Here is a 20,896-nt window from a genome sequence, read left to right as displayed (position 1 = left end):
CTCTGTTCCTCGGATATAATGGCGGCGGCTCTATCTGTCTCGGTCACATACGTTCTGCTGATATTCCGGCCTCTGTACTGGGAAATGTCTCCATCTTGTTATATTCTCAGAGTTTTCCCTATAGTGAAGGCGATTTCTTGTATCTCCAGTAATTGTATTATTACAGCGGATTCTTTATGATGTTACATCGTCATCTTCTCCCCATTCAGGTCCCTACAATATCGGATCCTCTCAGTGGAGATCTTCAATAGAAGAGAATTCTCCTGATTGCCCCGTGAAGGATGGATATGGACAGGGACAAGATGGCGGAGAGGATATTACACCTCACCCTAGAGATCCTCTTCCGGCTTACTGGAGAGGTGAGAGATTCTGATGACGTCACATTACATCATTCTTATCTATGGGAATAACAGATGGACAGAACTGGAGAGGTGAGGACTCTGGAAATGTCTGGAGTGAGATTTATTACTGTGTCTCTCCATAACCAGGATTACACAGTAGTGAAGAAGACCTCTAGTGAGCGCTGTCAGGCCCCTGTGTCTGAGGGATGGGGAAGACCCCTGAGCCCAATCACGGGGCCTCCACCTCACCCCCCGATACATGAGGACATCAATGACCAGAAGATCCTAGAACTCACCTACAAGATGATTGAGCTGCCATGATGGAGGTTCCCCAGCCCCTCACATCACCAGGTAATAGACAGGACTAAATACACACGGCCTATAATTATCTGTATGTAAGGAATTCATTCAGTCCCTGTATGTGTCTCCAGTTCTATCCAGTAAGAGGACAACACCAGAGAGATGTCCCCGTCCTCTTCTCCCACAGGACTGTAAACAAGAAGATCCCGATGTTCCTCAGGATGTGTTTCCTCCAGCTCTATCCAGTAAGAGATAACTACTCATGTACTTTCCGCACTAATTTTGTGTTTACATCTTTAGGCTTTCTGCTCAGTTTTTTTTTCAACTGTATTGTCTTTCCTTCTGTTTCTAGTGCCTTCTCTATGTTATTATGAAGGGAACTCAAAGACCTGCAGAGAGTTCATAAATACCGTTTCCCTGAAAATTAAACATAGTCCAAAAATAACACTTAGCACAATTTTATAAGATTTTTGAAGAATGCTTGAAATATAAGCCCTACTCCATAAATAAGCCATAGTTACAGTCAGGGCCAGCGTTGGGAGGAGTCAAACTGCGCAAATTCTGAAGACCCCACTCTCTTAAAGATCCCATCAGTTTTATTCTGAGGTTGATTGTTTAAGGACCTTTGATGGCTTCAAAGTCATGTGACATGATGCAACCAAAGGTCTCTTAATTGCAGGAGTCTAAAAGAACTGAACAGAGGACAGGCTGGCATGCAGGACTGGCATTAGGGGAAAGGGAGAGCAAACTGAGCAATTGCACAGGGCCCCCTTTCTCCCAGGGGCCCCAGTGTTTATATACCAATTATAGGACTGCTTAAGGACCATTTTGACATCACGTCATGTGACCAAAGGTCTCAATTGGAGGAGTCTAAAGCTGAAGAGGAGACAGGCTGATGTGTGTGTCTGTTACGAACCGGCGCCGCCATAGCCGCAAGCAGCCTGCTGCGGTTCCTGTTGCGCCCAGGCGCCGGCTGCCATTCTTGGCCGTGCCTCGGGTCGTCCAGTTGGCTGTTCCTTGCACCACGTCTAAGTGTGGAGAGGCGGCTAGTGCGCATGCGTGCGCCGATTTACCCCAGCCAGAGTTTAAGCCCGGTGTTTTGCCTAGTGAGCATGCTCAGCCTGATTGTGTTATGTCTGAGACTAAGTCCTCAGTTCAGGCTACTGAGCATGCTCCCACAATTAACCCTAACAGCCTCTTTGCACAGGTACTTGGACTTCGTGCTGTGTCTAAGTGCTGGGATGTGCCTACTGAGCATGCTCAAACTGATAGTCTGCTTTCTGAGCCTGTTGCTCAGGCTACTGGGCATGCTCAGGCACTTAGTGCACCAGAGGCTAGGTCCGGTAAGGACCTCACTGAGCATGTCCGTGAGGTGGCAGGCCCTGATAGGGCAGAGGGTGTCAGGTGTCCTGATGACGTGGCAACTCCGGACTGGCTCGCAGAGGCCCGCTCCTATGATCTGGCACCTCAGTATTGGTCGTCAGACGATGACTGGTGAAGTGTTTGGGGCGTGGCTGCCATGAGGTCATCAATGACGTGGCGATTCCGGATAGGTCGCATGTGACGTCACTGATGACATGGCACTCTGCTATTGGACCTTGGTGGTTCCACCCTGGGTTTGGGGCGGACCCAGGTTATAAAAGGGGCTGGAGACAACATGGAGGAGCGCAGTCTTCACATTTGCTCAGTCAGAGCACACCTCCATGTTAGAGCCTCATTGCGGCATAAGCCTATGTTAGGAAGCAGTAGGTAGGGTTAGGCGAACGGTGCCTGTCACGCCAAGATTCGTGGCTCGGCACATCAGGGTCAGGCGCCGTGCTTCCCTCCTGCCGTTCCAGTCTTGCTGTAGCAGCCCAGTGGCGTTAACTGGGTTGCGGCTGCTGTGCTTCCTGTCCGATTGTGCCCCCTACGCACACGGACAACGCACCTGCTGCGCCACCTGTCCGATTGTGCCCCCTACGCACACGGACAACGCACCTGCTGCGCCACCTGTCCGATTGTGCCCCCTACGCACACGGACAACGCACCTGCTGTGCTACCTGTCTGGTTGTGCCCCCTACGCGCACGGACAGTGTACCACAGGACCCCTGTGGAGTTAACAGGGTGTTCCTTATCCTCCTCGGCTTCCCGGTCAACGCTACTGGTGTACCCATCTGGCCTGACGTGTCCTACACACGTGGCCAGTCGAGAGGTGGCCAGAAACGCTAATCGGAGGACCGCTCGGCCTGACGTGTCCTACACACGTGGCCGACAGGGCGCTTTCGTGGCGGTCTTCCGGTCAACGCTACCTGGTTACCACCCGGCCTGACGTGTTTCCTGCACACGTGGTTGGTGTAGCGCTAGGTGCACCAAAACGCTAATCGGGTTGTCGTCCGGTCTGACGTGTCCCAACACACGTGACCGGTTCCCAGAGTTCCTGGGTTATCTCAGAGCCATCCAGCTCTATAGTCTCCGCCTAACCCTCAGGTGCCAGCAGCTCCTTTGTCATCAGGAGCACGGTGGGCCCCGACTGGCGATTAGGATATATACCCCCTGGTCCTAATCTGCCGGTCCCCCCGTAACAGTAAGACTGCGCCAGGGTCTGGCTGGCATGGCGGAGATGGAGCAGCTACGTCAGTTCATGCTGCAGCTTGATGCTAGAGTGAGGTCTCTGGAGAAGTCTGCTCTTGCTGCTGATATGGATGATGTGGTGGCTCAAGCGGCTGCAATGGTGTCAGTCACCAAGCCTACTCCAACCCTCCCTCACCTCTCGCTGCCCAACAAGTTTACGGGGAACAGCAAGGCATGTAGGGGATTCGTGAACCAGTGCTCAGTCCATCTAGAGCTGTTGGCTGCACGGTTTCCTACAGAGAGGTCGAAGGTGGGGTTTATCATCTCCTTGCTGTCTGATAGAGCACTGGAGTGGGCTACACCATTGTGGGAGAGGAATGACCCCGTAGTACAGGACTCTAAGGAGTTTTTGGAGTCCTTGCGACAAGTGTTCCTGGGGCCTCAGGTCACTCACGACTCGGCCCTACAGCTACTGACTTTGGAGCAGGGGCGTACCTCCTCAAGTCAATATGCTGTGAGTTTCAGGACACTTGCTGCAGAACTGGGGTGGTCAGAGAGGACTCTCATTCCACTGTTCTGGAGGGGATTAGCCTCGCACGTGAAGGACGCATTAGCGTCGCGTGAGGTACCAACTACCCTTGAGGGCCTCATGACTCTGGCTACCCGCATTGACCTGCGGACCTCCGAACGTCAGCTGGAGCGCAGGTCAGAGGGTCGTTCAGCCGCTGTAGTGGTCTCTCCTACTGCACCTTCCTTAGAGGACATCTCTGTCCCTATGGACATCTCTAGGGTTGGTGTTGCTAGGTCTTCGAGTCGCAAGGGCATTTCCTGTTTCGCTTGTGGGCAGTATGGTCATTATGCCAACCGTTGCCCAAAGCGTCAGGATAAGCGACCACGATTGGTGACCATAGCTGGAGGTAGACTGGACTCTGCGTCATCCATTAGGGTGACGTTTCCCACGTCCATTTCCTTTAAGGGGTCAACATGGTCCACAAGGGCAAGTGTGGACACAGGTGCTGGGGATAGTTTCATCTCCTCCTCTTTTGCCTGGCGGCATGCCATCCCACTGGTGCAAATGCCAAGGCCAGTGAGAGTCCGTGTATTGGATGGGTCCTTGTTGCCCAAGGTAATTCACCAGCGGACAGTGCCCATTACTCTTACCATGTCATCTGGGCATAGGGAGACCATTTCATTTCTGGTTCTCCCTAAGGGTGCAGATGATATTCTGCTGGGTATTCCTTGGTTGAAGCAACATTCCCCACATATCGACTGGTCGTCTGGGGTGATTACACGGTGGAGCGAGTCTTGTAGCTCCCACTGCATGTCTCCATCTTCCGCCCGTCGCTCAGTGGTATCTGTGGCGACTATAGACCATTCGAGTGGGAGGGCCGCTAGAGGGGGGGTACTGTTACGAACCGGCGCCGCCATAGCCGCAAGCAGCCTGCTGCGGTTCCTGTTGCGCCCAGGCGCCGGCTGCCGTTCTTGGCCGTGCCTCGGGTCGTCCAGTTGGCTGTTCCTTGCACCACGTCTAAGTGTGGAGAGGCGGCTAGTGCGCATGCGTGCGCCGATTTACCCCAGCCAGAGTTTAAGCCCGGTGTTTTGCCTAGTGAGCATGCTCAGCCTGATTGTGTTATGTCTGAGACTAAGTCCTCAGTTCAGGCTACTGAGCATGCTCCCACAATTAACCCTAACAGCCTCTTTGCACAGGTACTTGGACTTCGTGCTGTGTCTAAGTGCTGGGATGTGCCTACTGAGCATGCTCAAACTGATAGTCTGCTTTCTGAGCCTGTTGCTCAGGCTACTGGGCATGCTCAGGCACTTAGTGCACCAGAGGCTAGGTCCGGTAAGGACCTCACTGAGCATGTCCGTGAGGTGGCAGGCCCTGATAGGGCAGAGGGTGTCAGGTGTCCTGATGACGTGGCAACTCCGGACTGGCTCGCAGAGGCCCGCTCCTATGATCTGGCACCTCAGTATTGGTCGTCAGACGATGACTGGTGAAGTGTTTGGGGCGTGGCTGCCATGAGGTCATCAATGACGTGGCGATTCCGGATAGGTCGCATGTGACGTCACTGATGACATGGCACTCTGCTATTGGACCTTGGTGGTTCCACCCTGGGTTTGGGGCGGACCCAGGTTATAAAAGGGGCTGGAGACAACATGGAGGTGCGCAGTCTTCACATTTGCTCAGTCAGAGCACACCTCCATGTTAGAGCCTCATTGCGGCATAAGCCTATGTTAGGAAGCAGTAGGTAGGGTTAGGCGAACGGTGCCTGTCACGCCAAGATTCGTGGCTCGGCACATCAGGGTCAGGCGCCGTGCTTCCCTCCTGCCGTTCCAGTCTTGCTGTAGCAGCCCAGTGGCGTTAACTGGGTTGCGGCTGCTGTGCTTCCTGTCCGATTGTGCCCCCTACGCACACGGACAACGCACCTGCTGCGCCACCTGTCCGATTGTGCCCCCTACGCACACGGACAACGCACCTGCTGCGCCACCTGTCCGATTGTGCCCCCTACGCACACGGACAACGCACCTGCTGTGCTACCTGTCCGGTTGTGCCCCCTACGCGCACGGACAGTGTACCACAGGACCCCTGTGGAGTTAACAGGGTGTTCCTTATCCTCCTCGGCTTCCCGGTCAACGCTACTGGTGTACCCATCTGGCCTGACGTGTCCTACACACGTGGCCAGTCGAGAGGTGGCCAGAAACGCTAATCGGAGGACCGCTCGGCCTGACGTGTCCTACACACGTGGCCGACAGGGCGCTTTCGTGGCGGTCTTCCGGTCAACGCTACCTGGTTACCACCCGGCCTGACGTGTTTCCTGCACACGTGGTTGGTGTAGCGCTAGGTGCACCAAAACGCTAATCGGGTTGTCGTCCGGTCTGACGTGTCCCAACACACGTGACCGGTTCCCAGAGTTCCTGGGTTATCTCAGAGCCATCCAGCTCTATAGTCTCCGCCTAACCCTCAGGTGCCAGCAGCTCCTTTGTCATCTGGAGCACGGTGGGCCCCGACTGGCGATTAGGATATATACCCCCTGGTCCTAATCTGCCGGTCCCCCCGTAACAGTGTCTGTGTGTTCAATTTTAACCAGCTTTGCCAAAATGGGCAGAGCTTGGCCAGAACAAGGATGTGATGCCACCGCTTCTCTAATTCATAACAAACTGCGATGTTCCCTATGCCAGAAATCTCACTCCAGTCCCTGATGTCATTTTTCAGTGTACATCACCGGTCTTGATGAATTTGAACCCTAATGTTTATCTGTACAGGCTGCAAGACCCTGCTACCTACTTTGGTTACAAAGCTTAAGGATAGGCCATCAGCGTTACAGTCCCAGACAACCCAGTTGAACTTTCAGCATCTGTCTTTATTTTATTTTCGTCTTCGAAAAAACCTCTTTGAAATTGTCTATGTTGTGGATCAATGTTCCAAGGAGATGTTTGCAAGTTTTGCGAACTGTCATGGCAGCGTCAGGATCTGTTGAAATGATAGACTCTGGTACTTTGCATGTTAATTTCTCTGCTGTCTGTGAGCAGCGCAGTGAGACGCAGGCGTCAAACCACAGGCTTGGTGTTAAAAATATACTCTTAAATATATTTTTCTTCAAATACGTGATAAGACGCATGAATAATGGACTTCATAATATGTAAAAAATAAATGTCTCTTTATATCTAATAAATTGGTTGCCAAAGTTCAGTTACAGAAATGAACAATAATATTCTTATTTGCTTACGTAAAAAGTTAATAATTAGTCCATACTGATCAATAGAAAATCTTCATCCATCTCTCCTTGGATCCTGAATGGTAAGGCAGGGGTGATATACTGTACGCTTAACAGCATGTGTTCATTTTGCAGGCTGGAAGGATCCTGGGTTAGTTAGCGACGTGCAGGAGTGAGAGAGAGCCCCCTCCATCGTGTCATGTTATATATATGGCAACTGTCCAGACCATATAGGGAAATTACTGCTGGACGCATGTTACATGGTGTAATCTGCTTACAGTAACTGGAAAGATCCGGATAATATATATATATATACCATACTATGTCAGCACTTATCTATATAGATATATCAATACAGACACCTAAATATTTATTCCTTATAAGAACTGTTATCAATAAGCTATGCCCTTCCAATATAAACAGAACTGTGAACATATATAGTATGTCCTATTTAAAATATTTAATAACTAGATGTATTAAGTTTAATGTTTTAACAATTCTCCCTTGAGGCGGGTAAATTATTAATTATTATTATTAATGAAACCCCGAAAATTAATTAATACATCATTAAAATAACAGATCTTTTTCCCTTATTTGGCAATAATGGATTAATATCAATAATAATGATGAATAATAATCAATTTGCATTATTCATGTTGTATGTTCAACAATATAATAATGTGGATTCATGTTATGGTAGGCCGTGACTGATAATTATATAAAATATATAATTATACTTTCCTAAACCTAAAAAGATGCAAAACAAATCCGGTCACCATATGATGTCCTCTGGGTTGATGTATTCTTATCTCCGGTGTAATCTGGCATAAACACAGTCTCTTAGAAATAAATCCTTTGATAAAAGATGAATGGTTACCAATTTAATACAGTCCCGTATTGCGTTTATCATTGTTAGATCAAGTCCATAAACTTTATTCTTTATTGCAAAGTCCATAGCCAATATTGATAAACCACAGTTTATAAGTGTAGAAGAATAGTATAGGTCTTTGATGTATATCTGTGCAGTGTAATTTACATTAGTCACCTTTATCCTCCATGCTGCCTGATGTCATTCCTGGAACAGATGTTGAGACGTTCTTGGTCAGCACGACAGGGGTTAACTTTAACACTTTATTGCTCTCCTTAGTAACTGTAGTGAGGTCTTAATGCACAGACCATGTGTTGTATCATTGTCCATCCTGGCACCATAAGATCACTGTCTTTGCTGAGGTCCCGCAGTGGTAAGTGTTTTGTATGTAACACAGTCTTATTTAAGACGTTACCTTTTGGACTTTTGGATATCAGCTTTTGCAACTTTTGTGGAATCCCTCTTGACTTTAAAAAAAATTACTAAAAGTCTTTTATCTTCTGTAATCTTGATTGAAGACTTCATTCCCTAATCTAGATACCAAATATGGCAATAACTATCACTAATAACATCACAGCGTATCATAACTCTAATACCATGTCATTATTATTATTATCGTACAAGTATTAATATAATTGATACTTAGAATGATGTAATAATACTGCATAATGGTATAGACGAAAGTATTCTCATGTAATAACCTCTTTTTTTTCATTGGTGTAATTACCTTTCCAAACTCATAGGTGGTAATGTGTTGAATGTAACCAAAATGTAATATAAAATAATATAATATGTACCTATAACATGTACCATATTATAAATATGAAAGGCAACAATGTGGCTTATTTAGTTAGATTATTTGTAAAATTATAAACCAAAGCAAATAACCTTTTAGAAAAGACTGGATGATTCCATCAAAACACAATATTATTATCATTATAAATTATTATTGATTAAAAAATATAATATATATGAAGGTAAACCTAGATATACCTCGATCTTCCATCTTTATTACTCTAATTTAATTTATTTGATTTGTCTATTATTTATTAAATAACCTACTATATAAGAAAACTATGTAACTATAACCAATATTCGTCCTTATTGTGTTAACATACTAATAAAAGAATAATGTATTACTAGGAAGTAAATAATTACCGTAAATATATTAATAAAATGAAGTGTTCTTTTCTTCCAAAAATTGGTACTTTCCCTTTTAATATGATTCATATTTAATAAAGTAATATTCTTATTTTAGATATTACTTAACTAAATATTGAAGTGTTTTCTCAATTGAGATATTAAAAATTGGAAAGAAAAATAAAATTGTGGAATTAAAATTTTGATTAAAAATGTGAATATTGAATAAAAATAATCAAAAATAAAATAGGAATAAAAGGAAAAATGAAAATCGGAATAAAAATAAAAAATAAAAATTGGAATAAAAAATAAGGCCTTCTATGTATATGTTACTTATGTCTTTAATAACCCATAACCTTAATATTACTAATATCTTGTATGATTTCCATATCTGTCATATCATTAACCTATAAAAATAATCAAGTCATGTAACCTTGCTGATAATCTTTAGTATATAAATGCATTGTGATTACCATACTTCAAATATATATATAATTTTTATTTTTTTTATTCCCAATTTTTCCTTTGCACCTGATTAATATTGACTATTAAAGTATTGTGTAGACACATATATTAATTAACTATAAATGTGTGATTGAGACCAAACCTTTTTCTTTTAATATCATCAAATATGATGGTATAAAAATTAATATGTCAAGATTAAATTAAATTAAAATTTATGTTGTATATCTCCAAGACCATATTATAAATATTTCTTTCATATTTGAAAAGAAAACGATTACCAATCTGTGAATAAGTAACTCAAAACTGTATAAAAATCAAGACATTAAAAAACCTTATTCTAAAATGTAGTTCTTCAGAATAAACCTTTGATATGGATCTTGACACATCTACATTAAAGAAATATGTCTATGAATAAGATATATTCTGTATAAATTCCTTAATTATTAATACTTATGTACTATAACTTATTTATTCTAATAATATACATACATATTATAACCTTGAAGTAAAAAAAAAATGTTGCTTTTTTTTTTTCTTTGGAAGCTTCAAAGACTTTTCTCGAGATAGAATTTCAGTCCACAGCTGTTCAATCAATTAGATTGCCTCACTGTACGAGTATATACAAAACTATTCACATACAGACAAACATATGGACAACACATATCCCCTTTTTAATTTACAATTTCTCTATGCGCATTTCAAAAATATGATACTAATATGAAGTACTTCTTGAATTATACGAATTACATTACTCATGAGTAATAGGTACCTTTGATAGTCACATACTGTACATTTGACCATAGGACAGACAGACATTATTAGCTTAGTAATTCAAGTGTCACATGCTCTGGTTACGTACAAGGAACATTCTATTCCAACACAGCAAGCAGTGTAAGTATTCCACTCCAAAAAAACTCAGATTACACTTCAAATAGCACCAAGGAAAACATATGTATATTCATATTCCTGAAAGAAACGTTAAAAACAACTGATCTTCCTCTTGATGATTGCTACCTGAGAAAAATAATTATTATTATGCATGCTTTAATGATTAGCCTTACGCAAATATAAGATATATGTTACCTGATTGAGGATAAGAACAAATTTATAAATAAAAGTTAATACTTCATCAATCTGCTTTACTGATAAATTCTGAGGGAAATAAAAGAATAAAATTATTATCATATTTATGATAACAATTAAACACTTAAAATAAGCGATACTTTTCCTTAGTATTCATTTTAAATATTATTATTCATATACAGAGATCAAATTATTAATTTATAAAATTAAACTATCATATAACTAAATGAAAATATAACTTTGATCTTACTATCACTACTTTTAAATATATATATTTAGATTAGATAAATCTATAGAAGGTATGTTTTACATGGATACACTGTATATGAATAATAATAAATATCAAATAACAAAATTAATTTATCCAGAAATCCCCTTTATCCAGCTGAAAACCAAACCTAAATTTTTCTTCAAAGATTCGATCAATTATAGTCAATTTCAACCTGTTGGGATCTCTGATAATATTATGTAACTCAGTTTTTTTCCTTAAATGAGAAAAAAAGTCTCTCTCTGAAGGACCACCCAGCTGTCGCTGTCTGTCAAAGTTTTTACTCATCATTTGTCTGGGATCATCGATATGGGATCTTGTGACAAATCCTTCCTTTGGAGACAAAGAAAGAGAGGGGGTGTATGATTTGTAATTTACATGCAGTTTCCTACGAATTTCATACATTTTGTCACAGGAATATTTGGATCTGGGAGGCACTGTTGGTTTTTCACAGAATCTCTCCCTTTATTGTGTTGGTTTTTCAGAATGAATTAATTTCTGTTTTGATTGCCTGTGGTAATTTCTAACAAAATCAATAAATTGGGTACTTTCGAATAGATTCCGTTTCTTTAACGCACAGGTTTTAGCATCAAGAATTTTATTAAATTTCTTGACGAACAAATGTACTATTTCATTCGGTCTGACATTTGGAATGACCGACCTATATAAACATTCAAAAACGGACATAAATGAGAACGTACTTTCATTCTGTTCAATTTGTAATTCCTTCAACATCTCATAATCTGGATTAGGTTCGTTCCGTTCACAGAAAATGAGATTTCTCAGCCTTGTGATGTCATCATCATTTGGACAATCAAATGTCTCATTGTCAGAAGACTTTTTCAATGCCAATTGTCTGAAAAAATGTTGGGGTATCCACATATGGAATAACTGAGACTGCTCACAATTGGTTAAATTTAACTTTTCGACACTACTTTCAAATATTTCTGAATTTCTGCATACATGTATTTTCGGATCGTATGCGGGAATTAATTTGTATAGGTCCAAAAGATTCTTCCTAAGTTTAAATTCCAACTTAGCCTGTTCCATTTTTAGAAACTGATCGTCGCCATTTTCTCTCTGCACGTGTCCTTCTCTGACAACTTTCTGCGCATCTCTTACTCTGGCTCCTCCCCCTTCTGGCTTCTCTATGTCATTTCCTTCTCTGACTCCTCCCCTTCTGGCTTCTCTATGTAATTTCCTGCTTCTTTCCCAGTGTCCTGAAGGTCACTTTTAATAGACGCCACATGTCTGCGGCCATCTTGATTACAGTCAAAATTCACAAAATCACTTTCTGATATTTCAGGTTGTAAGCAGTCTTTGGATTTCTCTAACACTGACTTATGGAATTCCTGAACTAAATGCAATACATTTCCAAGCTTCTCTTTTTCTTTGTTAAAAAATACCTTAGAATTTACTCGTAAATTTGCTAGTTCACACTCAGCATACAAGTCTAACCATAAATTCGCTAAACTAGACTTCTCTAAATGCTTACTTTGTTCAGAAAGAGAATTTAAATTCATTGTCTTACCTTGATTTATAATCAGCACTTGTAGTACTTCTTATGTGCTGACTTATTCTTTCTCCTCCAAAGAAACGTCAAAGGTTATCGTCTATGGCTTTGTAAACTCTTTAAAGTTCATTTAAAAAACATTCATGCGACTTGACTTGTCCGTATTTCCTAGGTTCTGCGTGATTTTTATAAATTGTCAATTCCTGATGCTTTGCAAAAGGTATTCATTACTTTACTTCTGTCCCCCTTGTGCAAAGTGAAGGAAGAAGTACAAAAACTGGAAAAAAAAATCACGAATGGCTGGCTCTCCAAATGTTAAAAATATACTCTTAAATATATTTTTCTTCAAATACGTGATAAGACGCATGAATAATGGACTTCAAAATATGTAAAAAATAAATGTCTCTTTATATCTAATAAATTGGTTGCCAAAGTTCAGTTACAGAAATGAACAATAATATTCTTATTTGCTTACGTAAAAAATTAATAATTAGTCCATACTGATCAATAGAAAATCTTCATCCATCTCTCCTTGGATCCTGAATGGTAAGGCAGGGGTGATATACTGTACGCTTAACAGCATGTGTTCATCCTGCAGGCTGGATGGATCCTGGGTCAGTTGGCGACGTGCAGGAGTGAGAGAGCCCCCTCCATCGTGTCATGTTATATATATGGCAACTGTACAGACCATATAGGGAAATTACTGCTGGACGCATGTTACATGGTGTAATCTGCTTACAGTAACTGGAAAGATCCGGATAATATATATATACCATACTATGTGAGCACTTATCTATATAGATATATCAATACAGACACCTAAATATTTATTCCTTATAAGAACTGTTATCAATAAGCTATGCCCTTCCAATATAAACAGAACTGTGAACATATATAGTATGTCCTATTTAAAATATTTAATAACTAGATGTATTAAGTTTAATGTTTTAACACTTGGGCAGGCTAGTAAGAGTTATTCTCTGCTGGGCTGCTTGTTAATGTCTGTGATCACATGCTGTAGAGGAGAAAGTATTATTTGCTCCCGTTCTCTATCTGCTGGCTGGACTATTTTATTAATGCCAGCTATAGTTTACCTATACTGATCTGGTGAGGTGTTGTGATCCAGACTTATGGGTGTTTTTTGTGCATTATTACTGTGAGCTGTTGTGGTGTTAACCCTTGTTGTCATCATTTTTGTTGCTGCCTTCCTGCTCTTGCTTTTCTCCTTAGCCTCTCACTGTTTATTTTTGTGAGTTTGCAATGTGTCCCGTCTGTCTTAATCTGTATTTCCATCATAATCCTGCCCCTTCCTTCCCTTGGGGATCACAAATTAGATCTAGTCAGGAGACTAGTAATGTGCAAGACTCCGGAATCTCCATCTTAAGGGGTAATCCAGAGGTTAGGAATAGCTTAGGGTCCCCTAGTGTGAGGGATAGTATTGGAGCCCCCTATCCCTCATTATCCTGCAGTCACATTGTGACAATTAATCCGATTATTTACTGTAGCACATTCCAGAGAATTGGTGCTAGGAATGGGAGAGCCGAATTAGCAAAGATGTAACTCTTAAGGCCACTTTACACACAATGATATCGCTAGCGATCTCGTTAGCAATGTGACACGCCCAGATCGTTGCTACGATTTGCCGAGATCGCACATAGGTCATTTTGTAGAAGTCACATGTACCCATCTCACAAACGACGCTACATCATTCAGTGAGATATTGTTTGACCAAGGCGGTCATGTGGATGTTGGTCGTTGGCAGGGTGTCAAACGCAGCAATATGTCTGCTCCGTTCCAAGCGACGAACAATATTTTGAAACTGAAAGTTGTGTCAACGATCAACGATTTTCGCTATTTTTAAGATTGTTCGGAGTCGCACGTAGGTGTCACACGCAACAACGTCGTTAACGACGACGGAAACGCGTCACGAAAACCATGACCCCTGACGACATATCGTCAGATAAATCGTAGCGTGTAAAGGGGCCTTTAGACCTCGATATTGGACAACAGATTCAGAATAATTTTTTCCCTAATTTAATTTCTGATATTAGGGTTTAAAAAAATAAATGTACTTTCATGATATCATTAAAAATTAATAACTTTGTGTTTATTTTTAGCAGATGACTGTATTGGGAGTTCAGATGGATCTCTAATATCTTCAGAATTTATAACAGATGATGAAAGTATCCCACATGATACATATGAAGAGCATGCTGTTGTCCCAGATATAATTCCAATCCTTCCTCGGAAAGCGCTATCATCTGAGTTTTTCAAACAAGCCCAAAATTCCCATTTATCACAGAATTGTAAACAGAATAAAAGTTACAGAAGGGATGTGGAATATGAAACGGATGAAACGGTTCCTACAAAGGAGAAGCCATTTTCATGTTTAAAATGTGGGAAATGTTTTGCCAGGAAATCACATCTTGTTCACCATCAAAAATATCACACTGGGAAGAAGCCATTTTCATGTCAAGAATGTGGGAAATGTTTTATTCAGAAATCATATCTTTTTAAACACCAAAGATCTCACACAGGGGAGAAGCCATTTTTAAGCACAGAATGTGAAAAAAGTTTTATTCCACGAATAACCCTTGCTAACGATCAAAAAATTAACTCTAGGAAGAACCCATTTTCATGCTCAGAGTGTTGGAAATGTTTTATTCAGAAATCATGCCTTGTTAGACATCAGAAAATTCACACAGGGGAGAAGCCATTTTCATGTTCAGAATGTGGAAAATGTTTTAATCAGAAATCAGACTTTGTTAGACATCAGAAACTTCACACAGGGGAGAAACCATTTTCATGTTCAGAGTGTGGGAAATGTTTTATTCGGCAATCAAAACTTGTTGAGCATCAAAGATCTCACACAGGAGAGAAGCCATTTCCATGTTCAGAATGTGGAAAATGTTTTATTCAGAAATCAGACTTTGTTAGACATCAGAAACTTCACACAGGGGAGAAACCATTTTCATGTTCAGAGTGTGGGAAATGTTTTATTCGGAAATATAAACTTGTTGAGCATCAAAGATCTCACACAGGAGAGAAGCTATTTTCATGTTCGGAATGTGAAAAATGTTTTAGTCAGATGTCACATCTTGTTAGACATCATAAAATTCACACAGGGGACAAGCCATTTTCATGTTCAGAGTGTGGGAAATGTTTTATCCAGAAATCAGCTTTTGTTAGGCATCAAAGATCTCACACAGGGGAGAAGCCATTTTCATGTTCAGAATGTGAAAAATGTTTTAATCAGATGTCACATCTTGTTAGACATCATAAAATTCACACAGGAGACAAGCTATTTTCATGTTCAGAGTGTGGGAAATGTTTTAGTCAGAATTCAGAATTTGTTAGACATCAGAAAATTCACACAGGGGAGAACGTATTTTCATGTTTAGAATGTGGGAAATGTTTTATTGCAAAATCAGCTTTTGTTATGCATCAAAGATCTCACACAGGGGAGAAGCCATTTTCATGTTCAGAATGTGGGAAATGTTTTATTCAGAAATCAGATCTTGTTATGCATCAAAGATCTCACACAGGGGAGAAGCCATTTTCATGTTCAGAGTGTGGGAAATGTTTTATTCAGAAATCAGATCTTGTTGTGCATCAAAGATCTCACACAGGGGAGAAGCCATTTTCATGTTCAGAATGTGGGCAATGTTTTACTAGGAAATCAGGTCTTATAAAACATGTGAAGAAGCCGCACAGGGAAGGGAACCTTTTTCATGTTGTGAATAATTGAAATATTTAACTGCTAACTCAAGTCTTGCCGACCATCAGAAAACCAACAGAGCGGAGCAGCCATTCTTACTTTCAGAATTTGGCAAATGTTTTTAAGATTAATCAGATCCTGTTGTCCGATGAGTCACACGGGAGAAGGCATCATGCTGTACTATAATTCAAAGGGTTTTATAAAAAGATTGGCTACAATTGCTCAAGTAAGAATTTGTGAGGAAAATAACCATTTTATTTATTTTTAAACTTATTGTATTTTTTGTACCATAAGACACACCTAGGTTTTGAAGGAGGGATATAGGGAAAAAGATTGACACAAAAAATGTGGTCATCACGCACTGTTATGGGGGGGGGGGATCTGCTGCTGACACTCTTACTGGGATAAAATCCCCTAATTCTGTACTGATGTCACCCATCCTGGGCCCCATGCCCCTTACCCCTTACAGGTACTGTTGATGTGTCTCCCATACTTGTGTATACTGTATATCCATCCTGGTATATATGTTGCCCATATTTATCCCATCCTGGTATATATCATCCCCATCCTGGTATATATGATTCTTGTCCTAGTATATATGTCCCCATTCTTGTATATATAGCCCTCATCATGGGTCCATGCTGGTATATATTTCCCCATCACGCTGCACACATAAGAAAAAAAAAATTATACTCCCCATCCCTCTGCTCTCCTGGTGCACAGTGTTCTTTTCTGATGCTGGCAAGTGACTTCAGCATATAAGCGAAGAAGCTCATGACATTACTGCCATGTGCACTCAGTTACACGCAGACGTAAGTGTTAGAGAATAGTAAGCCATAATGTGCTGAGCAGCCGTATTGTATCTAACAGCCATCTTGGGAAGACTTGAGCAAACTAACTTTGCAGCTAATGAGATTCATTGGCTAGAGTTCTCCCCCCAGAGAGAACATCAGTGTAATTAGCAAGTATAAGAAAAGTTCCAAAAAAGGTTAAATCGAATAGAAGAATACAATTGCGTCAGTTGATAGATGGTGATGTGTCGTCATGAATAGCAGGTGTATTGAATTGATAAAGAAATTAAGTTGTCAATAGAGTTGTCACTGTTTGAAGAGTTATGTGAAGTAGAGGCGCCTTCAGGGATCAGAAATGTCAGCAATGACGACATGGCTGAACTAGTGAAAAGTATCATGGAGGCCCATAGGAATACAATAAGTTTTTACCGCAATGCTCGTAAATAATGTCATGATGTATCATTACAGTATATTCTTTGTTCTCCAACATATACGTGTTTCTCTGCAGTATGAGCTTTCCTTTGTCTAACATGTATAAAAGCCCCCACATGCCTTTCGGGGGACACTTCTTCATCTGTTGCTAATTCTGCTGTTCTACAAGACACCTGCGTGTGTCATCCTGCCGCATAACCTGTCTTATCTGCTCTGTTACTATCTCGGAATAAACTTCAGTCTTTGCTTGGAACGGATCGTCTACAACGTCTTCTTAGCTCTCAAGGTCTACAGACATTTTCTTTCAGTAAGCTGCCAGAATATTCACTGCTCGCCACAGCCGGGATTATGGGTTTGGGGAGCAGTGAATATTCAATGTCTAATAATAGACACATGTGATCGCCCAGTCATAGCAGTAATCGGGCGGCTTAGTAATCGTGTGTACCCGATATTAAAGAGAATGAATATTCACTGCTCCCCATGCTAATAATACCGCCTACTGCTTGGTTGGCGCTGGCTTCATTGCGTAGAGGTGGGCGGGATTATGGTGTGGGGAGCAATGAATATTCATTTTCTTTTTTAGCTGGCACACTGTTAGCCTTTTTGAGAGCCTTTAGGAACATTTGTGAAAGGTTTTGATACTGGATTATATTTAGATAATTCACTAATCTCAGGTTGCCCACTACTTTATTTACTAAAAAGCGCAGCCCCAGATTGGAGATAGGAACTCTGAAATATATCACATTGTATATTATTGCATTTTCAAATCTTGTTGTTTTGTTAATAAATGCTTGTAAATATATATTCTTCATGCCTGTCTTTCTCTATTGTCTAGATGTGATGATTTTGCCTCAGAACCTCTGGAGTTGGCGCAGACCTGTAGACATTTCACACCAAAATTGTGAGGGGAGAATTGAATCGCACTGTATCCTAGATATCCAAACAAGAAGCCTCATGGTTAAACCTTATGGTCTCTAGAGGGTCATACTGGTAACGGGTATAAGTTAACCCACCAGCAAGTCCCAGAGACTGCACACTCCAAAGGACAATTGAAGGAACAATAGAAGCGGAGTATTTATGTGCAATTATATTAATTTTATTTAGAAATCGTTACAAGTACATGTAAAAAACACTTAAGAAGCATAGACATGGGAAAAATACATCAGATCCCCATGAATCACCTAACATATCAAAAATGAACATAATCAGGAAGGAGATTCCGGTATGCAGGTGATATGGCAGCTATATGCGGCTATATATAGTGTTGCCTAGTCAACAAAGGATAGGGAGGCTATACAAAAAATGTATTACAGTGTATGTCAGAATAGCCACCTATAAATAGTATATGGATCTTACACTTACCCAAAGGGTACTAGATAAAGGCATGGTTACATATGGAGATATATGCAAAGTAATGAAGTATAAATAGAGAAAGTCAGCTCCATAGGGACCAAAGTGAATCGGGCCGGCACAAAGGCTTACCAGTATATAGGTGATTCAAGGGGACCAGGCAGAGGGGACCTCCGACGGCCGTTTCGCAGCCCTAAGACCGCTTCTTCCGGGAGGAGAGGTATAGTGTCTGTCTTACAAACCGGCTCCTATATGTCTGAACACCCGGTCACGTGATTGCTCATGTGACCGGAAGCCGGAAGGAGGCGGGGACGTCCGCACACACTGCACCGCATCTGACAGGGCAGGCAGTGCGCGTGCGCGATCCACGCTACAAGGAGCGCGGCGTCCCCGTTCCCCCGGCAACGGGAGGGACGTGCAGAGTGCCAGCGTTCCAGCACGCCATACCGCGACCATAGCAGATGCAGATCGCAGATGACGGCCAGAGGCTGCACACCCCCGCCCCCCCGGTGACGGAAAAAAGGAGCAGGCTGATAAGTGAAGAAAGGGGTAAGTGATACTAGTGCAAACATCCAGAATGGGGAAAGCACGTGGGTCACACGTCACTAAGCACATAGCAACCGGCTCAGGAGGGGGACGCGTCACCAGCCAAATGAGCCAGGTTGTACTTAAAGTGGAAAGGGACCCACGTAACAGACCCACACTTCAATAAATCTGGATATATTAATTTACATAATCTGACACCTTACTCCTTAGATGGTCAGAAAGGTGTAAAGAAAGAGAATAGTTTATATATGTATCAAAAGTGGATAGATGGGGCCAAAGAGGGGGAGGACTGGACACATAAGGAATGGAATATATGAAAAGAATAATCATTTGCTACCACATAAGTGACAGAACTAAAGTGCAAACATAGTGCATATCCAGTATATATATAATTATTTGACATATAAAGGACATAAAACATTTTATTATACAAGGCATGAGAAAATATCACATCAAATATCCATATCCATTCTTGCAGTCCTTCTTGCTCATATGGCCTCAATCCAAAGGACAGACACTGGGATCAATCAATAGGGATGACAGAATTAAGATCACTTAACAGGAGAAAAAAGGAAAAAATATAAGTTTCAAAGTAATAAACTAAAAGTTATATTAAAAACCACATCAAGGGAAAAGATTAGCATAATACATCTTCACAACAGTGAAGTCAATCAGTAGCAATAAAGGGCAAACAAGAAGGACTCATTAAAGGGTGCAAAACTGATAGATTCGTTTAAACCAGCAGGGGACAGTGTGCCAAGAACGGAGATCCAACGGGTCTCACACTGTGCTAATCGTTTCTTTAAATTGCCGCCCCTTATGCCACCATGAATGACGTCAATCCCCAGTACCCTCAGGGATCTCGGATTACAATTGTGCACAGACTTGAAGTGTCTTGGTAAGATCTTAAGAGTTGAGATGTCCGTGATGGTTCTGGCTCCACAAATGTCTCTCACGTGTTCGCGTGTACGTACCCTCAATTTTCGAGTCGTAAGTCCGATGCATATCAAGGGGCAGTCACAGGTGGAATAATAGACCACGTGAGAGGTTTGACATGAGATGTAATGTTTAATTTGATACGTGCGAGACCCATCAGCAGAGGCAAAGGAATTGCCCCTGCCAATGTTCACACATGCCACACAGTGGCCACAGGAAAAACATCCTCTTCTCGGTGTACTGAGACTAAGAAAGTTGGAAGGGGCAGGAACATAATGGCTGCGTACTAGGAGATCCCTAAGGTTCCTAGATCTTCTTGACGTCATAGAGGGAGCACCGGGGAGGCAATCCTTAAGTGCCGGTTCGGCCTGCAAAATAGGCCAGTGTTTAGTTAGTATGCGGCGCATACTGTCCCACTGCTGGTTAAAAGTAGAGATGAAGCGGATAGTACCCTCAGTCTTTTTTGGTTTAGTTGGTAGTAGTAATTCACCCCTAGTATTTTTGGCACACTGTCCCCTGCTGGTTTAAACAAAACTATCAGTTTTGCACCCTTTTTATGAGTCCTTCTTGTTTGCCCTTTATTGCTACTGATTGACTTCACTGTTGTGAAGATGTATTATGCTAATCTTTTCCCTTGATGTGGTTTTTAATATAACTTTTAGTTTATTACTTTGAAACTTAATTTTTTTCCTTTTTTCTCCTGTTAAGTGATCTTAATTCTGTCATCCCTATTGATTGATCCCAGTGTCTGTCCTTTGGATTGAGGCCATCTGAGCAAGAAGGACTGCAAGAATGGATACGGATATTTGATGTGATATTTTCTCATGCCTTGTATAATAAAATGTTTTATGTCCTTTATATATCAAATAATTATATATA

The 20,896-nt window shown here is 41.6% G+C and overlaps 1 protein-coding gene across 1 annotated transcript in view; it reads left to right on the top strand.

Annotated features, from left to right (window-relative positions):
• Positions 1–20,896, top strand: part of LOC142258831 (uncharacterized) — a 92,687-nt gene that overhangs the window by 68,590 nt on the left and 3,201 nt on the right. The window contains 1 exon segment of the mRNA XM_075331415.1: positions 14,470–15,816. Coding sequence (XP_075187530.1) covers positions 14,470–15,816 — 1,347 coding nt within the window.

This window comes from Anomaloglossus baeobatrachus (assembly GCF_048569485.1).
Source record: "Anomaloglossus baeobatrachus isolate aAnoBae1 chromosome 5 unlocalized genomic scaffold, aAnoBae1.hap1 SUPER_5_unloc_13, whole genome shotgun sequence".
In the NCBI taxonomy this organism is placed as follows: domain Eukaryota; kingdom Metazoa; phylum Chordata; class Amphibia; order Anura; family Aromobatidae; genus Anomaloglossus; species Anomaloglossus baeobatrachus.
Note: the sequence above shows the minus strand (reverse complement) of the source record. Positions and strands in the feature narration are given on the sequence as shown.